The sequence below is a fragment of the Larus michahellis genome, chromosome Z, assembly GCF_964199755.1.
Source record: "Larus michahellis chromosome Z, bLarMic1.1, whole genome shotgun sequence".
NCBI lineage: Eukaryota > Metazoa > Chordata > Aves > Charadriiformes > Laridae > Larus > Larus michahellis.
In genome coordinates this window covers 58,166,534-58,190,837 of record NC_133930.1, presented here as the reverse complement: position 1 = coordinate 58,190,837, position 24,304 = coordinate 58,166,534, and the positions used below count along the sequence as shown (strand labels likewise).

General features: G+C 39.4%; 1 protein-coding gene across 1 annotated transcript in view; it reads left to right on the top strand.

Annotated features, from left to right (window-relative positions):
* Window positions 1-24,304, top strand: part of FBN2 (fibrillin 2) — a 175,039-nt gene that overhangs the window by 33,996 nt on the left and 116,739 nt on the right. Inside the window, exons 6-7 of the mRNA XM_074570239.1 lie at window positions 7,223-7,420; window positions 20,178-20,303. Coding sequence (XP_074426340.1) covers window positions 7,223-7,420; window positions 20,178-20,303 — 324 coding nt within the window. The remainder of the gene's footprint in view (window positions 1-7,222; window positions 7,421-20,177; window positions 20,304-24,304) is intronic.

Below are 24,304 nucleotides of genomic sequence, written 5' to 3'. Positions count from 1 at the left end.
GTCCTGCTGATACTATGGTAGGAGCCACACGTTGTGGGATTTCCCATTGCAGGAAGATGGAGCTCAATTATACATTTAATTATTGAAACATTTAGATTTCATATTGCAAAGGGGAAAATTCAGGTACAGCTGCTTTGAAAAATCTCATTGGTAATCAAGGAGCAGGTGCTGCAACAAGCAGCAAAAATAACTTTCAGGTTTCTGCAGACCTCTGAATGTTTGTGGAAATTATGGGGAAATTTGCCACAGCATCCTATCAGAAGTTTAATAAAGACAGTTGCTTCTCCAGCATGTTTCATGTTGGAACATATCCTAGTAATGTGAATTTAACTTTCGATCTTTGCCAATATAGACTTAATCTCTCCACTCTGAAGGTTCCCTGACACGGAGTCCAGTCTCCTTGGCTTCCACCCACTGTGCTAATTTTTCTTTTGGAGGGGAACAAAGTTCCTGGTAACCCTAATAGCAAGTACTACTTTCCAGCATTCAGGTCCCATGTGTGAGGTTGTTTATCTAATAACCCTGATGTGTGCAATGGATTTTTGAGGTGTGATTAATAACAACAGGCTGTTTACTATACTTGAGCCTGTAAGTTAGGTGGTAGAAGTTGGAATGACTTACTTTCTCATCCCTTCATTAATATTTGTGAAATCATAATTATGGGACAGAAGTTCTGAAAAGTTTTTGTAAGGAAGAGAAACGGATTTATCAAGTATTAAGTTTTGTTCCTTAATTGACAGGGGTGGGAGGGCATATTTCAGACTTCCTCTTTTACTCACTCATGTGGTTCATACTGATCAACATGCTTAATGTTTTCAGTATTTTATTTTTAACAATAGAAGTATCAATATTCAAAATAGCTTATAGTTAAAAGTATTTACTTCCACACACATGGCTTGCTTATTTAGTTATGGTTCTATGGAGTCTTGTTTAAATAAAATGATGGAAGAGACTTTGCAGTTCCTTCCTGCTAATCTTTCTAGCACTTACAGACATGAAATATAGGATTTGTGATAATATGCTGCTCCAGCACTGCAGTCTGTCCTTTTACCCTTACGGAGCTTTTACACAGGCTTTGCATAGGTGCTGGAGACTGCCACTGTACCATGAATAATACTGTTGGGCTTGACACAGAAACAGTATTTTGGTATTGTGAGCCTTCAGTTAAAATTTCAGTCTGTGCTTTCCCATGAAAAGAAACTTCAAGTTTTCGTATTCTTACAGATAATTTGCTATAGACATTCCAACATGTCTAGGTGCCTCTTTTCTTTTTCTTCATGTCTCACTTTTTCTCTTTTTAGTGACCTGAGAAGAGGTAAAATTTTAACAGGTAGGACTAGTTAGTTAACACAGTATGAAACTGTGGAGGCTAAGACTGTGACAAAACTCAGATAGAAGTTGGATCCTTACATGTGTAGCAAAATATTTTAATGTTTTGGCCTGAATGACAACAAATGGTAGTTGGGATGTTAAACATTGTGTTTCAGGTTTTGAGTTAGTGGGTGTTAGGGTCCAGGAGGAAACTTAGTGTGGCAGACAGATTATCCCATGTCTACTTGCAGCAGGCTTTTTACACCTTCGTCTGAATCATCTGGTTTTGGCGAGAGGTACAGAAAGAAAAACAAAATAGATGGATATTGGACCATACCCAACACTAGAAGTCTTACGTTTCTAATCCTTGTGGCAGGCTCCCAGTCAAATAGCCTTTTTAAGTTACAGGTAGAGTTAGAATCTACTTATAATTTTTTTAAAAGGAATTAATGAAAAAAATCCCAAGAACTGTGATAGTTGGGTAGTCCCATTTGTGAATACAGAATGCACACTTCTAAGAAAGAATAGAAATGCTGCAGTATAGTTAAATTTAGAAGTCCAGTATGCTATTTCCAGGGTTTTTTTGATGTTGATGCCAAGAACAAAGTACTTCTTAATAAATTTAATTATATTAACAATTTGGATTGTTGATAAAGGTTGTCATTATTCAAGTCACTGTGCATATTGAACAATATTGAACATAATTTTCTGAGGTTAAAAAAATGAGTAACATGTATGTGCTGAAAATCACTTTCTTTCACCAAAGCAGTTACCCTTTCTAAGCAACAAATGATTTATAACACATGTTCTAACATACGTTCTTTCTGGCAAAATTACTCCAGCAGCAATGCTGGGAAAGGAACAAATGAAGAAACACCTAACAATAAGACAAGAAAACCAACATGGAAAAGCTGATTGATTCACAAACTCAGGGTTTTTAAGGTCAGATGAACCGTTATAATAATGTAGTGTGACTGCCTGTGTAAAACAAACCGTGGAATCTCACATGGCTATTTCCGAATAAAATCCACAGCTTCATTTGAAACTACAAATTATCTTCTGAATAGTGACTAGTTTTAGTGTGTTTGCTTCCCCTAAGTAAAAATATACTATGTGACTAGAGACCTCTATGTAAACAGCTGTACTTTAACATGCCTGCTTTCACTTCATATTGTGAGATCTTACATTTTCCTCTAAGAATAAAATACCAGCCACTACTCAGACTCTTTACCTTTGGACTTCATTTTGGATAAACTGAATGGACAAAGGTGTTTAAAATGGATACATTTGTTATGGATAATATTTTTAATTGCAATATTATTTTAAAATATTAAGGATGTTTCCAGAAGGATGAAAGATGTTTCCAAAGGATGTTTCCAACATGTTAAATTTTGCTTCTGACTCTTTCTGTAGTTTTTCCAGTTTTCCGTCATCCCATTTGAAATGCAATTGCCATAGCTGTGCAAAGAACTATTCTTGCTGGGTGCAGATAGCAGGTTACTTCCCTGTTGCTATCTGGAAACGATCTGCTGCTAGGTTTCTGCTTCTGTAGCCCAAGATTATAGGAGGTGCACATTCTCTTAGGAGCTCAGCATCTGTTGCTTATATGTCATTACTCTGAAGTATCATTCAGCATCTCAGCATTTTGGGTTGATTTTTTTATTATTTGTAAATCTGCCCAAAAATTTAATAATAGTTTCATTTGTTCTTCTACTGTTTAAGTCTTAGCAGTCAGATTTTTAGATGACCACCTGCAGACCTGGAAGTTGCTTTGTAGTCTGGTTATATTCTCTACTCTTTCTTTCAAACAAAGCCTCCAAACTGAACTTTTCATTACTAGGGTTGATAGAGTATACACATAATCATCTTATGCTTTACAAGAACATAGTGGAATATGCAATTCACAACTCAAGTTTAAGTTCCAAGTTTAATCTTATCTGATTGAATTCCAAACTTCTTACCACAGAAGATCTTTGGCCAGAATATTCCTATGGATCACCAACCATTGAACAGAAAAATACATAATTTGTATTTGTACTCCTACTGTAATTGCTTCATGTTATCTGAAGGTTGGTCCTATTAAAAAGTGTAGCTTAGAGAACACATGCAGTAGAAGTACAATGCAGTCCAGAAGAACCACTTATTTTCTGAATAGGAATTCCAAACTGATCTGGGATGTCAAGATTATCAGTCCTGGTGAAAGCTTTGGAAATTTTAGAGATGCATAATACATCAGTATTTTATTTCATTATATGGGGCATTCACCCATGGAGATCTGGACTCCTTTTGAGTGCATGGAATAAGGTATGCATGACCAGCCATCATGCTTGTCATCATGCACATTCGGTAGCACTCCAGGAATACATCCATGCCTACCTGGGCTGATGCAGAATACAACTTCATAATTAGGACAGGATTTGGTATTCCCATACAGATCTGTGTGGATCCAGAGATCACAGAATCATAGAATGGTTTAGGTTGGAAGGGACCTTAAAGATCATATAGTTCCAACCCCCCTGCCATGGGCAGGGACACCTCCCACTAGACCAGGTTGCTGATAGCCCCATCCAGCCTGGTCTTGAACACTTGCAGGGATAGGGCACCCACTTCTCTGGGCAACCTGTTCCAGTGCCTCACCACCCTCAGAATGAGAAACTTCTTCCTGATATCCAATCTAAATCTGCCTTCTTCCAGTTTGAAGCCATTATCCCTCATCCTACTGCTACATGCCCTTGTAAAAAGTCCCTCTCCAGCTTTCTTGTAGGCCCCCTTTAAGTAGTGAAAGGCTGCTGTAGTCTTCCCAAAGCTTTCTCTTCTCCAGGCTGAAAAACCCCAACTCTCTCAGCCTGCCTTCATAGGAGAAGTGAGCCCTCTCATCATCTTCATGGCCCTCCTCTGGACTCACTCCAACAGGTCAATGTCCTTCTTATGTTGGGGGCCCCAGAACTGGATGCAGTACTGCAGGGACTCCTCCTGAGAGAGCACTAGAGGAGCAGAATCACCTCCCTTGACCTGCTGGCCACACTTCTTTTGATACAGGGCAGGATGTGGTTGGCTTTCTGGGCTGTGAGCACACATTGCTCGCTCATATTGACCTTCTCATCCACTTCACCCCCAAGTCCTTCTCCTCAGGGCTGCTCTCAATTCATTCTCTGCCCAACCTGCATTTATGCATGGGATTGATCTGACTCACATACATGGCCTTACAGTACTGGAAATCTCACTTTCCTCTGACAGTGATTATATTTTATAATGGGACTCTCAATGTTGCTAGTGGCTCATAAATGGTCTTTTCAGGTTTACCTACACACATATGCTTTTGTCTTTTTCGTCTTCATGTTTTTGAGGATCTCATTCATGAGGAGTCTAAAATCAACCTTAATTTTCAGGAAAGACTCAATCTTTATTGACCTGACTGTAATCAACACATAGGCAAAAAATCTGCAATGTGCAGGTTACAGTCAAACTATCATCTCTCAATACACAGAGTAGACCACAGACTTTCCCAGAATCTGCCTATTATTTCTACTTTAATCATTGTCATTAATGAGAAAATGAAACAAGTGGACTCTCTTTAAGCACTTGTATTACTATCATATCAGCAGTGTATATAATTCAGTTGACATTAGAATGGGAGCCTGCTCACTGAGCAGTTCTAAAAGCTTTTTCCATGCATATGAAGCTTATTACTTTCACCGTGTGACATAGAGAATGCTTTTACAGATAATATTGGGCAATAAATTATAATACAGCTATTTGCTGAAGAACACAGTACTGTTTCCCAAGAATTTAATAGTGTTTTAGTGGAATTCAATAGCCAAATTCCTATTTGTTTTCACCAGAATCAGGATTTAACTCAATTTCTTTCAGTTGTTAAATTCTGAGCAGTTCTGTTTTTCTTCTGATAGCAGGCTGACCATTGCTGATGATTTGCAGGTTAAATGCAGTCTATCACGTATTACCCTCAATCTTTGTGACACCTGAGTAAACTTTATGTGAAAGAAGTATACAGTCATAATCTGTGATGGAGTCTTTTCCTTACCGTTATCCCTTAACTAAAATCCAGACAAGATTACTGTGAGTTACTGGAATTTAAATCTTTGATGGTTGGAGTTTGTGTTTCAAATATTTGTCATTCTCATATGAGGCTATAGCTTGATGAGATCACTGTCTTCTGCTATCAGTCATCAGGATCTGTATTTTATAAGTTCAGCTCTCTCTGAATTGGCAAGGACCTTGGACGTAATTAAACTGAGACCATTGTAAAGCTGCGTGTCCTCCAGCATGTTAGATGAAAGGTCACTGAAACCTTTTTCTAATCGACAGGATTTTCTTTTTATGATGTACATGTTTTACTAAAAGTTCCATCTTTGTCGCTTGATGGACACAGGGGAAGCTCAAAGGTAAAACTCTGAAGGTCATTTTCTAATGAAAATCAAGAAAGATTAAAACTCACAATCCTTACCAAGTATTTAAGATCTTTTAATCTCCTTCTATTGTTAGGCATTTTTGTTGGGGATAGTCATGTACTTGCTTAACTTTATTTAAAGTCAACAGCCAGTTGAAATTAACTGCCAATGTGTATAAATAACAGCTTGCAAAAGTCTTTCCTGGACCGATACCTGAATGAACCTTATGAAAGATAGGGAGCAGCACATTTATTTCTATTTGAGCAAGCTTTTACTTTAAGAGTCTTGTGTCTTATTGCAAAGAAAACTCTTAAAGTTTCACTGGGAAGAAAGAAAGAAAACTGAGGTCTCACTGGGAAGACCATTTTCTCCCTTTCCAAACACAGCAAAGCTCTTATTTTTATTCTTCAGGGTGGAAGTATTGAATTCTAGAAGGCATCGATTGTCACATTTTTTACCTTCATTGTAAGACCAACTGCACACTAATGAAGATGTGCGGAAGACAGTGTGTGACTCACATATCAGTACTGGAGTCTGTTTTCAGTAGGAAAAAAAGGAGAATTGGACAGGATAGCAGGGAGTGCAGCTGTAACCCCACTGTTACACATTCTTTCACATGACTGAGTCTGAGTGGAAGCTTTGCATTTTATTCTTTTTTTTCCCCCCTCTTAAAGTTTCTGTAAGGATATGAAATCTGGCTTAGAGCATCCATCTGTTTCTCATTTGTTCCTAAAGAATTTCAGTTAATTTTTGTTCCCAGTTTGTGTTGCCTCATAAGGTCAAAAAATCTTTCTTTTTATACAGGTTGAACCTTAATGAGGTAGCTATTTACAGGAATTTGACTAGGACTATATTTTCATATAGTTTGTATGCTATATTGTGTACTCAATATAGCTTGCATAGGTTGTGTTATCTCATGTTATTCCTCTGAAAATAAATGGTGGTTTACCAAATAGCGTTCATAGGTAGCACTATTTTGCACTAAATGTTCCAGGAGGAATGTTGATTCTGTGACAGTCACTGGCATGGACCTTGATCAATGTGGAGTGAACAAATAGGTGGCTGATGTGGTCTGGAGCTCCCTCCCATGAATTGCCATGAAGTAACTTGGTAACAAGAAAAACAGTTCCCAGTCCTTGTTTGCTTAATCTGATCTGATCTTTTGATCGCTTGGTGGCTTGTTTGTTTGTAAAACTCTTCACTTGTTTTGGATTTTACTGGCTACATTGTGAATACACAGATCAGGTTTGAGTCCAGCTGCTTTCATTACTTGCATCTATCAGAAAAATAAATTGAAAGGTAAGATAACATTGTGAGAATCATTACCTCCAGTGGAAGGTGTCATGCTACTTCTGTAAGCAGTAACGTAACTTAAATTTCCAGGTCCTCTTGGAATTTTCTTAATACTGGTATCTACTGGGTTAAAAATTGATTCTTTCTATAGTTAGTAGTAAACTGTCTTGTATAATACAGACTGTCTTGTATAATTTCCTTTTTTCCAGATTACAGAACAGGCCCGTGTTTCACACAAGTTAACAACCAGATGTGTCAGGGCCAGCTAACTGGGATTGTTTGCACAAAAACCCTCTGCTGTGCAACCATTGGGCGTGCATGGGGTCACCCCTGTGAAATGTGCCCTGCTCAGCCTCAGCCATGTCGTCGTGGCTTCATCCCTAATATTCGCACTGGAGCATGTCAAGGTAAGTCTTATGGTTTAAATTGTGTATGACCATTGTGTTGCTGATATGCACCCTGAAATCCTTGTGTCCACTTAAAACAACATCACTGTTTTCCTTGTGTGTGTTCTGTGTCTTTACTTTTGATAAATTCGGATATGCTTTGCTGTTGATAGGCGTTTTCCCAGGTTTCATTTCTTCACCAATTAAAGTTGGGATAGGCATATTCATGGCACTGCCATGCCAGGCCTGGGGGGCATCTGTATCGTCCATGCAGCATTCTTTTCCCACGTGAATAAAGCTTGATGTATAGTATGAGACCAGAGGGCCCATTTCTCTTGAAGTGGGTCAATGAGTTTGGACTCTTTGACCTTAGAGTAGTAATTCACTGCACTTGGTTAGATTTTGTTTTTGTCCTAAGTGGATGTACCAGGGAACATCTTGTATTGGTGGAAACCAAGAACTTGGAAAAGTGTGGGAGTGGCTGTTTTACTGCTTCTGAATTCAACCAAACAGTGTCCCACAGAGTACCGTTGCATGTTTCGTCTGTGTCTGTCATGTCACAATCTTGCATTGTATAGGAAACAAGAGATTCGATGCATTAAAGTGGGTTAAATTAAATTCAGTGCTAGTGGTGATCCAGTCCCAGTCCCGAGTATTGGTGTTGGTCATCCAGCTATTTACCCCTTCCAGGCAGCCTTCACTGTCATTTGGACTCAAGAGCATGGGACCTCAAGCTAGAGGTATACAACACACCTGTACACCTTCAGTGATATTGAGGGGACCTACTGTTTTGGAAGTGTTTGCTATTAATTCTGATATGTCAGTGCCTGGGCCATAAAGGTGTAAAGGTGAGCTCTCAGCTGATGTCGGAGTGGCTTTAAAGGCAGAAAATGTACCATCGTTAGTGCCCACATCTCACGCAAAACTCATTACCATTTGCAAGACCACATCACTTTTAGGCCCTTCCTGAGTGGAAGCATCTGGCTGTGGGGCTGTGCTAACGGCCATCAGGAAAAAAAGGCCAAGCCACCTCATATTGGCATGGTTCAGGCGCCTGTGATGCTGCTCAATATGCAACTGGTTGGCCAGATGCTGCCAGTAGCAACTCTACACCAAGCCCTTTCAGAATAGTTCCTGGTCTAGGTCGCCGCTGAGGATAGTGTCATTTATGGCCTCCATCTTAGAGGTATGGTGGTGCATGCTGAACAGCAGCACCAGAAATTCAAAAAACCTACGTGAGCCCATGCTGACCTGGTCACTACGGGCAAACCTCTCCTCCCTCCAGTAAGTCAATTCACACCACCTAGTATCCCCACTGTGCTGGCAATGGGGCCCTAGTAAAATACAAGGACCATGTACCATGTAAGTGAACCAAATGACGCCATTCTGAGTGATGAATTAATCCATGACATTCCTGCAGAACAGAAAAGAAAATAGTTTCCGTGGGGAAAGGCCAGACGATTACCCCTCAACCCTCTTGTGGGGAAATTTTAGGGTGTTGTCAGGAGTCTGAATGCTCCAGATGTTCTTACACATGCTCAGAAGGAAGCCTTGTTTAAATCCCTTCGTGGTTAAAAGATACTCCTTGCCCAGCCTGCAGTCCCAGGGAAGTCAAGAGATTTGGCAGGGGCAGTCCAGGCAGAAAAGTCTTGCCAGTCAGTTGACCGTGTGTGCCCCAGTGGAAATTTATTTTGGCCAGGGCTGTCCCCAAGCTGCTTCCTCAGCCAGGCTTCTGGCACTGTAGAACTTGTTTTAGGTCTGGAACAAAAGCAATGTTTCTTCATCAGGAACGTACAACACCTCGCAGGCAGTGGACACAATGAGAGGTTGGCTGCCCACTCCTTCAATGTGAACACAGGCGTGGGGAGACATACCCAGGGCTGCCATTAAGGCAGAGGGAAAACAAGAAATTCAGGTTCCAGTATCAATCAAACATCTTACAGGGAATCTATGAGGGCCTGGGCCAATAATGACATGTAGATTCCCCCTTGGTGTCCCACTCAAAAAGTTTAAGCTGCCATACCCGGGACACCAGGCAGGGTATGGGAGCTACTAGTTTTCTGCCAGTGGGGTGATAGCACACCCAATGACATCTAGAGCCTCTGTAGCATCTTTATAAAATGGGTTGGCAGACAGGTGGTCTGCATCCTTGCCACGCCAGCCGGCTTCATGGGAAGCTTGGACCATGGTCGCTAAAACTGCTAGTGGGTTTCATAATCATTAATTCTAGTGACAAATCTAGGTCTAGACCTTCCCTTCATAGCCTGGTTCTGAGATCTTTCTTGTCCCACTTGAGGATTTGAGGGTTCTGGCCTCTTTCAGGTGTATTGGTCGGGTGACATCTTCATTGCACACTGTTGTTCTGTTTTTTAGTGTTAGTTGGTGTATGAACCATCTCCAGTTGTTTTGCCTGTTTTGCATTGCATGGGTGGTACTAATTTAGATTGGTTTAAGGCTGGGTCCCAACCTGCATGTGAGCAGTCTGAATTCATCGAGGTTTGGGATCAGGTACAGTGGTGCATCTGAAGCTTCCCTGTTGTTATTGTGTCCCCTTTGATCAACAAACGTTCAACGGCCAACTACACTCATACCTTAGGCAATTCCTGAGCAGCGCAAGTGTGAATACACGGTTATTCTCCTTACTTCAGTTTAGGGACACCTCGGGTCCAGCTTCCCTCCTGAGCTTCCTCTTGGTTGAAAACTATTCTATCACCTCCTACATCATGAAACTCATTTGACCCACTTGATTGCAGACTTATCGGGCAGTTTTCCAAACTCCCTCTGTAACCTGGACAGATCAAGGGCAAGTGGTCTTATCTCCATCCCAGGCAGGTCTTCCATCTGTTCCCCTACTTACCTCATGTTTGATAACAACAGAGACTCCTTGCACAGTATCATCACCATAGTCTGGCCAGTCACCTGGCTCCTCATTGGGGCCATTCCCAACGTTCCCGTCCCAGTGCTCAGGATCTCGTGTTAGGGCCTGCACTTCATGGGCATCCACAGTCCCAACCTGTTTCTTCAAGTTAGCACTGACCATCTGTACTACTTTATGTTCTAATCTCTTCTCATTTTCTCTCTGTTTCTGTAGAGTTAGACCTTGCATCATCAGCTGCATCTCGTGCCTTTGCACCTTCTCTTGTAACCTTTCCATTTGAGCAAGCAGTTCTCTCTTTTTTTGTCTTCCCATTGCTTCTTTTCATTACAGTTAGCATGGCAGCATACACACAACATCTTACAGATGGTACCTTTACCTTTTCCATCTTTAACTTTTCCCTGTGCCAGGTTTATGTGGCTTTTCACTGGGTCCCACTCAGACCACTGGTCTCAGACCTCAACATTGTGAAACCAGGGCCGGCAGGGGAGAACCCCGTGCTTACTCAAAAAAACCTCCACGCTGCTATTCTCGAACCCTGCTCGCTGCACCATTTTGTGTCATGGTCAGGCCCTCTGCTGCTATCTGCCCCTTGAAAGAATAAGGTTCTGAGTCTGAGGTACAAAGTGATGTGTTTTAGGATAAGGCACTTATTAAGTGGATAACAATTATGCACCCCGCGAGTGGGGACTATTGTGCTTCTATTCCAAAATTCCTTATAATCTACCTAGTAGATATCACCTAGTTCCTGGAAAGGCACTCCTTCCCTTGGCAGCCCAAGGGAGGGGATATTGCCAGGGCACCCTTCCTCGGGCTCGCTCGGATCAGATGCCTGGAATACTGTATCCAGCTTTGCAGTCCTCAGCACAAGAAGGACATGGATCTGCTGGAGCAAGTACAGAGGAGGGCCACGAAGATGATCAGAGGGCTGGAGCACCTCTCCTACGAAGGCAGGCTGAGAGAGTTGGGGTTGTTCAGCCTGGAGAAGAGAAGGCTCCAGGGAGACCTTGTAGCAGCCTTGAAGGGGGCCTGCAGGAGAGATGGAGAGGGACTGTTTATCAGAGAGTGTAGTGATAGGATGACGTGTAGCAGTTTTAAACTGGAGAAGGTTTAGAGTAGAGTAGATTTAGATTAAGTATGAGGAAGAAATTTTTTACTCTGATGGTGGTGAGGCACTGGAAGAGGTTGCCCAGGGGAGTTGTGGATGCCCCATCTCTGGAATGTTCAAGACCAGGCAGCCTGGTCTAGTGGGAGATGTCCCTGCCTGTGGCAGGGGTTTGGAACTAGGTGATATTTAAGGTCCCTTCCAATGTACACCATTCTATTATTCTGTGATTCTACAATTCATACAGCCTCCCCATGGTGCCCATGCTCAGTGCCTGGCGGGGCCACTGCCCTGCAGCCCGGCCCAGCCAGCCCCAGCCCAGTGGGAGGGAGGGGAGGCCCAGCCCGGCCTGGCTGTGCAAAGTGTGACCCTACGCTGAGTGTCGCATCTGTGAACAGTGCGGTTAACGCAGGTTAGTATTGGGGCTGGAATCAGGTGCTGTAAATCAGTGCCCTTCTTTGAGTTCTGATTATGACCTGTACAATGACATAAATTAAAAAAGACAGCAAAATCAGTCAGTCCCTGTGGGGCAGCACGGCTGGGATACTGCAGGCATTGCCTGCACAGCAGATCTCTGTGACTGAGTTAAGACCCTTCTTAGCAAAATGATGAAGTTGGCTAGAGTGATCTGCTCTGAATTTTTATTTAGGTGATTCCCTATAGTGCTGGAGAAATTTCTACTTTTACTTCCCTGTTTACAACATAACGAAAAGCAAAATTGGAAAACAAATCCAAGTAGTGGATTTGTTTGGGTGCTTGCATGTGTTAGCAAGAATTTCTGTTAGGCAATTCAGAAAATGGGCTTTGACGGTGTCTCCTGTGAGACGTTGGATGTACGGGCTGGATGAGCAGTTGGTGAGGTGGATGGGAAACTGGCTGAATGGCCTGGCCTAGAGGGTGCTGATCAGCATCGCGAAGTCTAGTTGGAGGCCAGTGACTAGCACTGTACCCCAGGGGTTGATACCAGCTACAGTCCCGTTTAACGCCATTCATGGGCTGCATGATGAGTCAGAGTGTATCCTCAGCAAATTTGCAGGTACACCAAACTGGGAGGAGTGGCTGATATACCAGTGGGTCATGCTGCCATCCAGAAGGACCTCAACAGGCTGGAGAAAGGGGCTGACAGGAACCTCATGAACTTCAATAAGGAGAAGGGCAAAGTTCTGCACCTGGGGAAGATCAGCCCCAGGTACCAGTATTGCTGGCTGCTGATGATCTTGAAAGCAACATTGCAGAAGAGGACCTGTGGGTCCTGGTAGACACCAGGTTGAACATGAGCCAGCAATGTGCCCCTGCAGCAAAGAAAGCTAATGGTGCCCTGGGCTGTGGAAGAAAAAGTATTGCCAGCAGGTCAAGGGTGGTGATCCTTCCCCTGTCTTCAGCACTGGTGAGGCCACACTTGGGAGTGCTGTGTTGTGTTCTGGCCTCCCCAGAAAGAGCAAGATGGAGCTACTGGAGATAGTTCAATGAAGGGCCACAAAATAAGGGACAGGAGCAGCTCTACTCTGAGGAAAGGCTGTGTAAGCTGGGACTCTTCAGCCTGGAGAAGGCTCAAGGGAGGGTCCAAAGAGAATAGAGCCAGGCTCTTTCTAAGTGGAGTCCAGTGACAGGACAAGAAGCAACGGGCACAAACTGCAACACAGGAAAAGCCTCCTCAACATCAGGAAACATTTTCTTACTGTGAGGGTGGCTGAGCACTGGCACAGGTTACTCAGAGAGGTTGTGGAGTCTCCATCCTTGGAGACATTCAAAAGCTGTATGGACATGATCCTTGGCAACTTTCTCTAGATGTCCCTGCTACAGGAGGGTGGTTGGGACCAGATGACCTCCAGAGGTCCCTTCTAACCTCAACCAGTCTGTGATTCCATGAAAAACATCCTGATTCAGGCAGCTGCTGTTGCCGATAGTGTTATAAAATATTTCAGGAAAGTTACTCTTTTAGTGCTTCAAAAGTGCTAGGTAATGTCCTTGTTTTCTCACTTTTATTTCCTATTCCTTCTCTTTCATCTATTCTGCGGCACCATGTGTTGCAGTATTATTCTTAGTGCTGCTTTCTCCTACACTGCACCATAGCTCAGCGGCTTAAAATTGCACAAATGTAACAAAGTCCATTGTTTGGGTGGATTTCTACTTCAGGTCTCCTCCATAAGTGTTCTTGGTAAGGGTCCTCTATGAACTTGAGTTGAAAAATTGGGAGAAAATCAAGATGATGTAAGATTTTTAATTATTAGAAATTAAAACTTGATGAAACATCTTTTTGGATTTTTCCTTCAGTTTTCATTCACATAGTGGTATGGTTGACCTGAAACTCCAACTGAAGCTATTAGCTCAAATTCACTTCTATGGAACTCCTCACAGTATTATCTTAGCAAAGGCATCTATTTTATTTAAAATACTTAGATGAGTTTTAAGCAACAATAAATCCCTTAATTTTTCTTCATTTCAAATATTTGCTTTCCTGTTTTTCTGTGCTTACACTACTTAAAGCATCCAAATTATACTAAGGAGAAATATTTTATTGCGCTTTTCCTTATATGTCAGAAATAGGCCTCTCTGTATAACAGCTTACATTTTATTGTTAATCTTGAAGTGATTAGTATATTTTAGACATTCTTTTCATAACAATGTCATAAACAGAAACAGCGTACTGAAGGCATGCACATTGGTTGCAATCTCCAAGTGAAACTCCTTTGTATGATGAAGAAGTTGGCCAGTTATAATGAATTCTTAAAACTTCTCTGCCAAACTGATCTTGGCATAGCTTCTGGGGCTTCATTTAAATTATGTGAGAGATCAGTAGAGCTCTTTAGCACCCGTGCCCACAATACTTTGTTTTCTTTTTCTGCCAACTTATTCTGTGTGGCAAATATTTTTAAGTTATGCAGTTAACATCATTGCTGAATTCCACTGGGAAGCATAGAAACGATGTGGTAGTCTGCTTTGTGTGATGGACGAACAAAGGAAGTATAAACAGCCATCATTTTTGCTACAATTTTGGCATACTATTACTGTATAGGAAGATCTGATTGTATTTATGTCAGCAGGAGTTAGCATGTAATGTGTTCAAAGATGATGGTAAGGCAGAAACAGGTGAAAAAAAGTTAGATTTTCTGAATGGAAACGGAGAGACAAAGAATTTATTTGTTCCACAAAATCACTGCCTTTACTTCCAACAGTCAAGATAGTCCCTTTCAAGCTCTGAGTACTGGTAATTCTTCCTGACCTAAGTCCTGTGGTTTTTGCAGTTGACAGCATGTTGTCTACTCCATCCTGAATTATCAGACCACTCTACTGGAGGAAGGGACTGGAGGAAGTAGCCCTTGACACTGGGGAGACACTGTTCATCTTTCCACATTCCATGTTAGGGTACATAGTCTGTAGAAATAAGCTGCAGGATTTTGCTACAGCTAGGTATGAAAACTTTAGAAAAAAGCAATACGGCAGTGTTGTTCACAGGGGGTCAAAAACCACCTCCAACAGTCGGTTAAAGTAGAAACTCTAGGAGGGAGCCAGAGGGTATGCTGAACAGACAAATTGGGACCGAAGTACTTGCTACTACACTGAAATACTGCAAGCAAATATAATCAGCTCTCAAAGTTTCTGTGCCAAACTCATCCTGGCAGAGAAAGGTGAATGGAGAGTTTAATCCAAATAGAAGGAGTAAAGGGTGGTAGATCTGTGAGTTGTGCAATAACAATAGCAGGTACAACCGCACAGAGGTAAACTGTGAAAAAAAAATAAAGGGGCCAAGATGGAGCTCTCGGGGTGTGCTACAAAAAAGTTAACAAGAGAGGAGTATTAGCAATTCAGGAAATAGTTGTTCTCCTAGTGTGCTAACTCCTGAGGAAACTTCATTTCATTAAATAGAAAGGTGACATTAAATATTTTCTCTAAGGATTTTAGAAACAAATACAGGGATCTGGCTAATGCTTTTCAATGCTTTTTGTTTTGCTGATGGCATCAGATTTACAGACTTTTGTTAAAGGAATACAAAATCCCTCGATATTCAGTAAAACTGTATCTTTGTCATATATCAATTAGACCAGGCTCACTCAGTCCATAGTTTGAATGCTTGGCATTTTTTATGCAGATGCTTACATCAGCAGATAGCCTAGTTCAGGAGTTGATATGAACAAGTCAAAACCAGTAGAACTTGCAAGGCTTACTATTGGAAAATAGGTCACACAGGAGTGTGACAAGATTTAACTATTGAGTATAAAGTTGTTCCGACTTTTCACAGGATGTGCATGTTGCAATCTTAATGTATCTTAAATGGCTCTTTAGCACCTTTTCAGGGTAAATTATGTTCTCTGAGTAATGCGCTTGTATAGAACATTAGGATAGTATTGGTATTCCATTATTACCATGAACAGCTTTTAAAAAATTAGAGAAGCAAAACCAGTCAAAATTCAAATCGTTGGTTTTGGGTTTGTGGTTTTTTTTTCCCCCAACAGTTTCTATTCAGTCATTGCTTAAACAGGAATAGTAGCTGTTCAGACATCCCTCTTCCGAAGAATTTAGACTGGAGGAACTTAAATGTTCCACTTTAAAGTACTTTATTGCCATTGCTACACAGCCTTAGGAATAGCATAGTGGCAGAAATCCTGTGTTGGACGTTTTTTCAGTTCCTCCCTGCATTCCTCAACAGTCCATTTCTCAGCTACACCCTTTCCCTTCAGACAGTTAATTTTTTGCACTAAGGAGAGAAAAATAGTTCTGGCTGAATAGCTTTTGAAAATATGAAGGTTTTTCTTCCTGCTACCATTGCTGACATTGTTAAGTATATATAGCCATTACAGGAGATAATATATTAAAAAAAAAAAAATCTCTTCTATAGTAGGAGTATACTGTACTGTATGTTAAAGGCACTGACATCGACTGGACAAAACAGAGAAGATGAAGGCTCAAATTCACAATGAAGAGTGATAGATGATAATTTTTAGATAATCTAGTGCATGAAATTAATGTGTCTGGTTTACTGACAGTGTTAACAGTGTCATTTAGGATCCCATTCTGCTATCATGAAAATAAGCATTAAAACAGGAAAAAAAAAGTTTAGTATAATTTCTGTTGCATGTTTGTATTTGTACTATTTCTGTTGTCTAGGATGCAGAGGAAGAACCACCAGTTTTCCATTGTATTCACAACCAGTTTACTTTTAAGTTCCCATATGCCAAATCCATTACAAAGAAATTCCCCATACATATCATAGGTAGAATTCAAGAGAAAATTTGTATTTAGGTACAAATAACAATTTGGGTAATTGTTATTACTACCACTGTAAATAAAAAGAGCATTTCCCAAAATTTGTGTATAAATTCTGAGAGGATTTATTTTTCCTGAGATTTTTGGTTCTTCAGAGAAACAGTCCACTTATCAGAAAGGGAAGCTGAATTTGGCTGTATTTTCAAAGGTACATGTTTAAAGTTAGCTGTGCAAATCCCGTAGGCATTTTTCAGAGAAAACTCCGCAAAAGCAAAGAACCCTTTTTCATTTGCCAGATATTATCAAGCCTATGAACACATGGAAACATTCTACCTAATCTGTAGCATATTGAACCTCTGTATACAGAACTGTATCTAGAGAGTTATTCCCCTAATTGTCTGTTTATTGCAAAAAGTTTATTGTGCTAAAGTGGTTGGGGTTTAAAAGCATGAGTAAATGGATAATTAATAATGCTAAAACTCCTGTGTGGCTTAGCCTCACTGTCAAAGATATAAAAAAGTAAATAAAAATATGCTTAATTTTAAATTTGTTGTATTTTCAGAAAAAATACTCTTACATCTTAAAATGGCATTTAGGAAGCAATTCATAAACTGTGCCCTTTTAAGAAAATATTTTTGTCCTTTTTGACTTTTCTCAGTTCCCAAACACTAGTGATATATTAAAACAAACTTGGGTTTTCATCAAAATGTGATACTGACCAAAAAAAGCATCAGGCTTCTAGTGTGTATATATGTTTTTAAGCTAAGACTGAAGGTGAATATATTTATTCTCTTTACATTTAAATATGACTTAGAGTAGTTAACATATAAGCCCTCACAAATTAAGATTGATATTAGCACAGAAAAGTAAGATAGTGCACGTGATTCAAAGATTTGCAGGATCTCACCTTTCATAATGACACCCACCGTTTGTGTTTTCTTTTAATCCAAATTATTCTTTCAATAATTGGGATTGACGTTTCAGACTTTAGCAGAGCTTGACATTTATTTGTCCTTTTAAAACCATAGGATTGGAGTTGAAAGAAATCAGTGCAATCGGTAGGTCTTAAAATTTTGTTAATTTCAAGGCTCCAGTGATACCTTTTATATTTCTGGAAAGTAATAATTTCCTGCTGCTACTGCCATTAATTTACTATTACTTGACATCTTTGACTTAAAAAACTATGAAAGATACACAGTGGTTATTTTTAACCACTGATCTGCTGACACAGTTGGCTTAATTTAAATAAGCATTAATAAATGACAGAAGACACAGGCATACTATGGATGATGAATGCATTTTGAGGCCCAAGGGTCAAAAGACAAACACCGTATTAGTTTTAGCCAGAAGGGAGCTACTGGGTGGGCTGGGTGTGAATAAATGGTGGAACCCATCTTCTGTCTAGGTGTTGCTAAATCATGTCCAAATTCCTTAAAATGCTTCAGAGATGAAAAGTTTGCTTTCCAGGTAAACTAGATCGCACCAGTGCTTACTTATTTAGAAGAAAAATGCTTGCAGAAAGCTTATGCCTCTGATAAAGTCATTAATCCATTTACAATCTAACTGTTGCATTTGGACATGGTACTATGCTGACTGAATCAGTACCCATCCAGGAACTAAATGCAGACTTCTCCAGCAAATGTACTTAAAACCAAGTCCAGTGGCTTAAATGCAATAAATAAAAAATGCCTTCTTCCTTGATTATGAGCGATTATTATGAAAAAGCAGATAAATGGACAAGGCATATATCATAGGTTTTATCTATAGTATGAATACCAGGAGTAACAAACACTGAGGAAGTACTATAAAGCACAGACTCAGGTGGAATTTCAGTGTCCTGTAAGGGCTTTTCAGGAGTACTGTATTCTACTATTAATATGTTTGTCCTACTCTATCTGCATCTTGCGGTTCTTTACATTCATAGTGGCAAAGAGCTTGTCATGGAATTGAGGAGGCAGAGAGAAAGAAAATTAACATGAACGCGAAGAGGAAAGAAATACTTTCTTCTGCATCTTAAATAAAGTTTACCAGCTGCTTCATTTCATAATGTATGCAAGCTAACAGAAAAACTGACTGAAAATGGAAAAATAGGCAAATGATTAAAACTCTTTTTTTATTTGTCATTAATGAGCAATTTGAGGGAAAGAAAGATGAAAAATATTTTTCCTAAATGCTTTAAAAATGTAGTAATCTTAAGCAGGTATTTTAATTATAATGGAGAAATGAGTGAAATAAAATTGATTTTTTTAAAAATAGTCAGTGTATTTAAAAATAGTCAGTAAGAATTCCATACTTAATTATAATTCAAGAAGAGAAAACAGTATGAAATTGACCTCCACACAGAAGAAGCTCTTTGGAAGTCATGTGGCTCCCTTTTCTACAACCTGGAAAGGACATTTTGCCTCTATATCTATTTCACAGTGTGGAGAACTAGCAAAATCAGTTTATTGTTGCTTCTTCTGTGGAAGGGAAAACTGTTTAACAAGAAATATTACCTGAAATCTCACAGAAGAGCTTCTGCAGGTTTTGGAACGAAACTTCCAAGCCTTCTTTCCTCTATGAAGATTTGGATGCCTGTGAAATTTCATGTGCATAACAGAACTCTCTGATAGCTGTAGGTTAACTGAACTTTTAAAAATAGCTACTGAGAAGCAAAATACCCACATCTAATATGTATGTGATGCACTAGTCTAGAACGTGTTCTCCCTTTCCCTGTGTACAAACAATTTCAATCTGATTTAGCACTGGTTATTTCACAGAGACCTCTGTGATCCTTGGTATTACTTTAATTGCCCGTTTGCACTTACACATTGAGTCATAAGATAGTTTTGTATAAAAACCTGCAGAAATACAGGATGTTTTATGTATAAAAAAAAATGAGAGCGGGGAACAAAAAATGCAACACAATTTGAACTGGAAGTAGCACATAATAAAATACAACAGGAAGTTACTGAAAGTAAGAAGTAAAGTAAAAATGGCAATATATTTTCTAAGAGCATTTATTTAACATTGACAGTCCAGCCTAAAGAAATCTATGAAATTCTAGTCTTACTTATTACTTCAGTAAATAAAGTTATGCAGATCATTTGCCTTACAACTTATCCTGTCTGAATAGTACCTATATTCTATTGACTTGAGCCGTTTGACTTCTGTCTGGAAAGAATATCCTGCAAGAATTATCATATCCAGTTAAGGTGGACAGGAGGGTTGTCCATATATACAGGCAGAGATCCTTTCAAAATAAGAATCTGCGCTTTGTAATGGCCCTGTATAAGGAACAATCTGAGGGCCCGGGATACCAACAGTAAGTTGTACAGATTTGAATTATTAAATATTTAAAGCTACGTAAGTCATAAGTCAATACACATAATGCATTTTGAGCTTATATGGAACAACACACATGAAAGTCATTTTAAACATTTTAGTCATTTTAATGAAACATTACTGCTGTTATTGTCATATCTTATATGGAATGTGCTCGGGTTTGCTATGGTTATTTTTAAGAATAATTTCAGACCTCTCTTGTCTATCAGCAAAAGCCATGATGAAATTTTGTATCTTATGTCAAGTAATCCTTCTTTTTTGTCTTGTAGATGTTGATGAATGTCAGGCTATCCCTGGAGTCTGCCAAGGAGGAAACTGCATTAATACAGTAGGTTCATATGAGTGCAAGTGTCCTGCTGGTCACAAACAGAATGAGGCAACTCAAAAATGTGATGGTAAGCGATGATGTCAGAGAACATACCTAAAAAGTGGTTAAGTAAAACATTAGAGCGCTTTAGTAATGAAAGAAGAGGTTCTGAATAGTTGCAGTGTCTGATCTGAACAGACATAACGTAATTGTACTTTGCTTTTTATTTCTTCTTTGCAACATTGTCTGTTTCTACTTTGCAGTTTATATTTTGCATTAAATGTTTTTTTCTGTCTGACTCATATGGGTAAAGGAAGTGTTTATCCTGTGTCAAAATTTAGAACTGTTGATACAGAGTGCATCTGTAAGCAGCATAAAACTGCAACTAAGTTATTAGGATTTTGTTTGTTTTCTCAGACGTGTCCAAAATATTCTAATATAAGTAGGTATTTTCAGCCTTCTGACTACAGTGTGAAAAGCAAGTGTGGCAGTTTTGGTAAGGGATGTAAGAAATTGCCACTATGTAGAGTTTGTGTTGAAGAGCCTGGTTAAGTAAAAAATACATAGGAAATGTACTTCTTTTTTAGATAAAAAATCAAATAGACCACGTTTAATAAGCATAGTTTAATGAACTACCATAATAGACCATGTTTATTCAGTAAACATGTTGATACAATTAAGAACAGCAATTCTGTATAGTTTAAAGTAATGAGATAGAAAATTGCTGGGTTTGATGAAGACTTCACTGATTTGAGTGAATTTGCTATGCCTTCAAAAGGAATCAGAACTCTCAAACTTCATCCCAACCAGTGGGTACCTTCACATTCAAGTTATACAGATGGGAGGATTGCTTGTTCAAGGCTTCGACTTGTGGTTAGGTGGCAATTTAAGTATATTACCAAATTACATTATACTCACTATTCAGTTAGAAACAAATACATTGTTTGTAGCCAATTTTAGAAGTCATAGTTTTCTGTAATTTTGCCTACAATACAGAATTCACAGAAAAATTATGTAATACAATCAGTGTAAAAATCACATTTTATAAGTGAAAATGTTGCATCTGGTGTTGTTGCAAGTAATACTGAAGAGTAAGTAAAAAAAATATCCAAAGGTATTTTTCTGTGGTCCTGTCCTTCACCTTCTTCTGTTTTTTTATGTTGACTGGTTTCAATTTTTGCTCAGTACACAATGATATTGCTGTCATGAGTTTTTCTAGGGGAAACCTGGCTATATCTTTTTAAAACCTTCCAAGAAACAGTTTGCAAGAAATAGAGCTGCAAGCATAGAAATAGAGGTATCCAGCATATGCGCAGAGGTTTAGGGCTCTGCAGGGAGCAATCACGTTCACAGGGAAAGCAGGTCCATTTGAATCATTGTAGAAGTAAGGCAACACCAGGAGCCTTGCTGAGACACTGGGAAAAAGAATCTCTCCATACCTTGAAGAAAATAGAATACAAAAAGAGTTGTACAGCAATAGAACAGTATGGTCCCAACTCCACAGCCTTCTGCAGGATCGAGGGAGAAACCAGAAGGTACCATGTGGAGTGAGGAATCCTACAAAAGAAGGTGACTGAAAGGGACATTTGTAATCAGAGCCACTTTACTTGGGAGAATTAAATCCAAGGCATTTCATCTACCCTGTGCTGCAGAGGAACCTGTGAGGATCAGGGCTAAGCAGAAAGTGGGCAGCACATCTTGGTAAAATCTTTCACTTTTTGTGGGAGACAGAATGGGACTGTAACCATAGGCAAGAGGTAGTGGGATGTTCTGCCAGGGAGGTGAGCAAGAAGGAGTGGCTGGGTAGGATACAAGGGATTTGCAGGCCCTCAATGAGGCATCAGCATATAGCAAGAAGAATTCTAATCAGAAGAAAAGGAAAAGGGTATGGTGTTTTGTTTTCCCTTCACAAGAGCCTTCCTTTGTGCTTGCCCATGTTGTAAAAAGTGGAAAGGAGGTAACTAAGACCATGTATCTACCACTCCTGCTGTTTTCAGGAAAGGATATCATGCTTATCAGCTTGTGACCCTTGGCTTCTTTCTCCTCTCCGCCTATGTGGAAAGAAGCCTAAAGGATGAAGCATCCCTTTCCATTCATTGCTAACTGCAAAAACACCAGCTGCTGTTGGAATTGCCTGCCACTTGGTCACTGGTTCTTAAAATTATAGCTTGCTTTTTATTTCCTTTTTGAGTAGGAGTGACAAGGGGTGTGGGAGCATTAGTAATAGATGAATCAGAACACAAAGTATACATGAGCTTGTATAGTAATAATCTAACACTACTTGCTTTTTTCTGATAATGGACTCTAATATTTTTGAAAGGTGATTTGGCAGATATCCTTAACAATTGCCTGCAACTTAGTCTATGACTAAGTTTACATGACAATGTCTGGCACTACTATCAGGTCAGACATGGTGTTGTACTGATGTGGGTATGTAACTTGTGCACCAGAGCTAACTGGTATCCTGCCAGCCTAGAGCACAGGCACAGTGAACTTAACAGCTACCTGTACCCACTTGAAATCTGACACATACCTGACATGATTGATTTTGTTAGTATCTTAATGCTATCATTAGCTTCTATGCAGTGTACTTGTGTAATGGTTACACAACATTTAGGAAGTGAATAAGCGTCTACTGTTTGCAGTTGTCTTTGCATAACTGGCTATTTTTACCATCATTTTGTATTATGTGGGATATCAAAGAATAAGTACCGTTATCATGATTTTCAAAAATTCTGGCAGTACAGTTTTTCTTTCAGTAGAATTCAAGCTTAAGTTCACTCAGCATCACAACATAAAGTACACAAAATATAGAAACATTTTCTTGTAATTATGCCATTAAATATAAACAACTATCAGAAAAAAAAATTGCAAATATTGAATGTTTTCCAAAATGTGACTGTGATGCCTCACTTGAAAGAGTGGATTTGAAAATGTTAGAACTATAATAAACTCGTCATTTCAAAGTTGAAGCAAAACCAGCTGTTGTTGCCAAACAAACGTGTAGTGTATTTGATTGTGTAGCCAATGTATAGATTAGAAATTAATGTTTTGTTGTTACTCATTTTGGATTTGTGTTGTCAGTTGCAAGACATTTAATTGGAGGGCTTTTATTCAAATTGGTATTCTTTGAATTACATCAAAGTATTGATTTTGATTTACATTTTATTTCAGCTTGAGACTGCTTAGAACTTTTTATAGTATTAAATGTAATGATTAATCTTAGAGGGTAACTTCTATGTGTTTTTGAAGAATAGTTACTTATCTTTGCTCATCAGAAGTGCACTTGTTTTTTCGATTCTCTCAATCATGGTGTATTTATTATTATTCCAGAGACTTTTACAGCAGGAGTAGGGCAAGAGTGCTTTTGCCCAAGCCAGCTGTTGAGGTGTTAGTCCTAAAAAAAGGCATTTCTAATGTGATAAGTACATCATCAGAGCAAAGACAGCATGTGGATATCTGTTATGATGGACTACTGTCTCAGTTCAGTAAATGAAGTCCCTGTTCTGATGATGTCTGTAATCTACCCATGGCAGCTCTCATGCTTTACTGTTGTTAACGCTAGAAGATCTGCATGTGAAGGAGACCCAATACCTCCTCTCAGGCGAGTGTGCAGTTATGTCATATGTCAAATAGGTACTTTCAAATAATGCAGGTCATTTTGTATATGGTGTGTTTCTGCCTGGCATCTGCACTCCAGTTTTGATGCCAAAAGGAGAACTTATTCAGTGGTATGTTTCCTCCCTTCTGAAAATAGTAATTAAAGCATTCTTTGCATTTTACTTCTTTAACCAATGTAAAGATCTGCTTTAATTATGAAAAATGTTATTCAGTGGTTCTCCCTGATAGTATGCATAGGAAAACATGAATGTGTTTTTAACACATATGTGCTTAAAAGTCTGTGATGCTTATGGGACCATGCATAATAGAAGTGAAACATCATCTGCAGTCTGAAATATTTGCTTTTGTTTCATAGTTCAGTAACCAATGAGTTTTCATTTCCTACTTTGTTGGCAGCCTGCTGCAGAACAGGTCATATGCTCCGGCTTTGTTTCTTCTAAGCCTCTGCCACTTGTGTCTGTGGCAGAA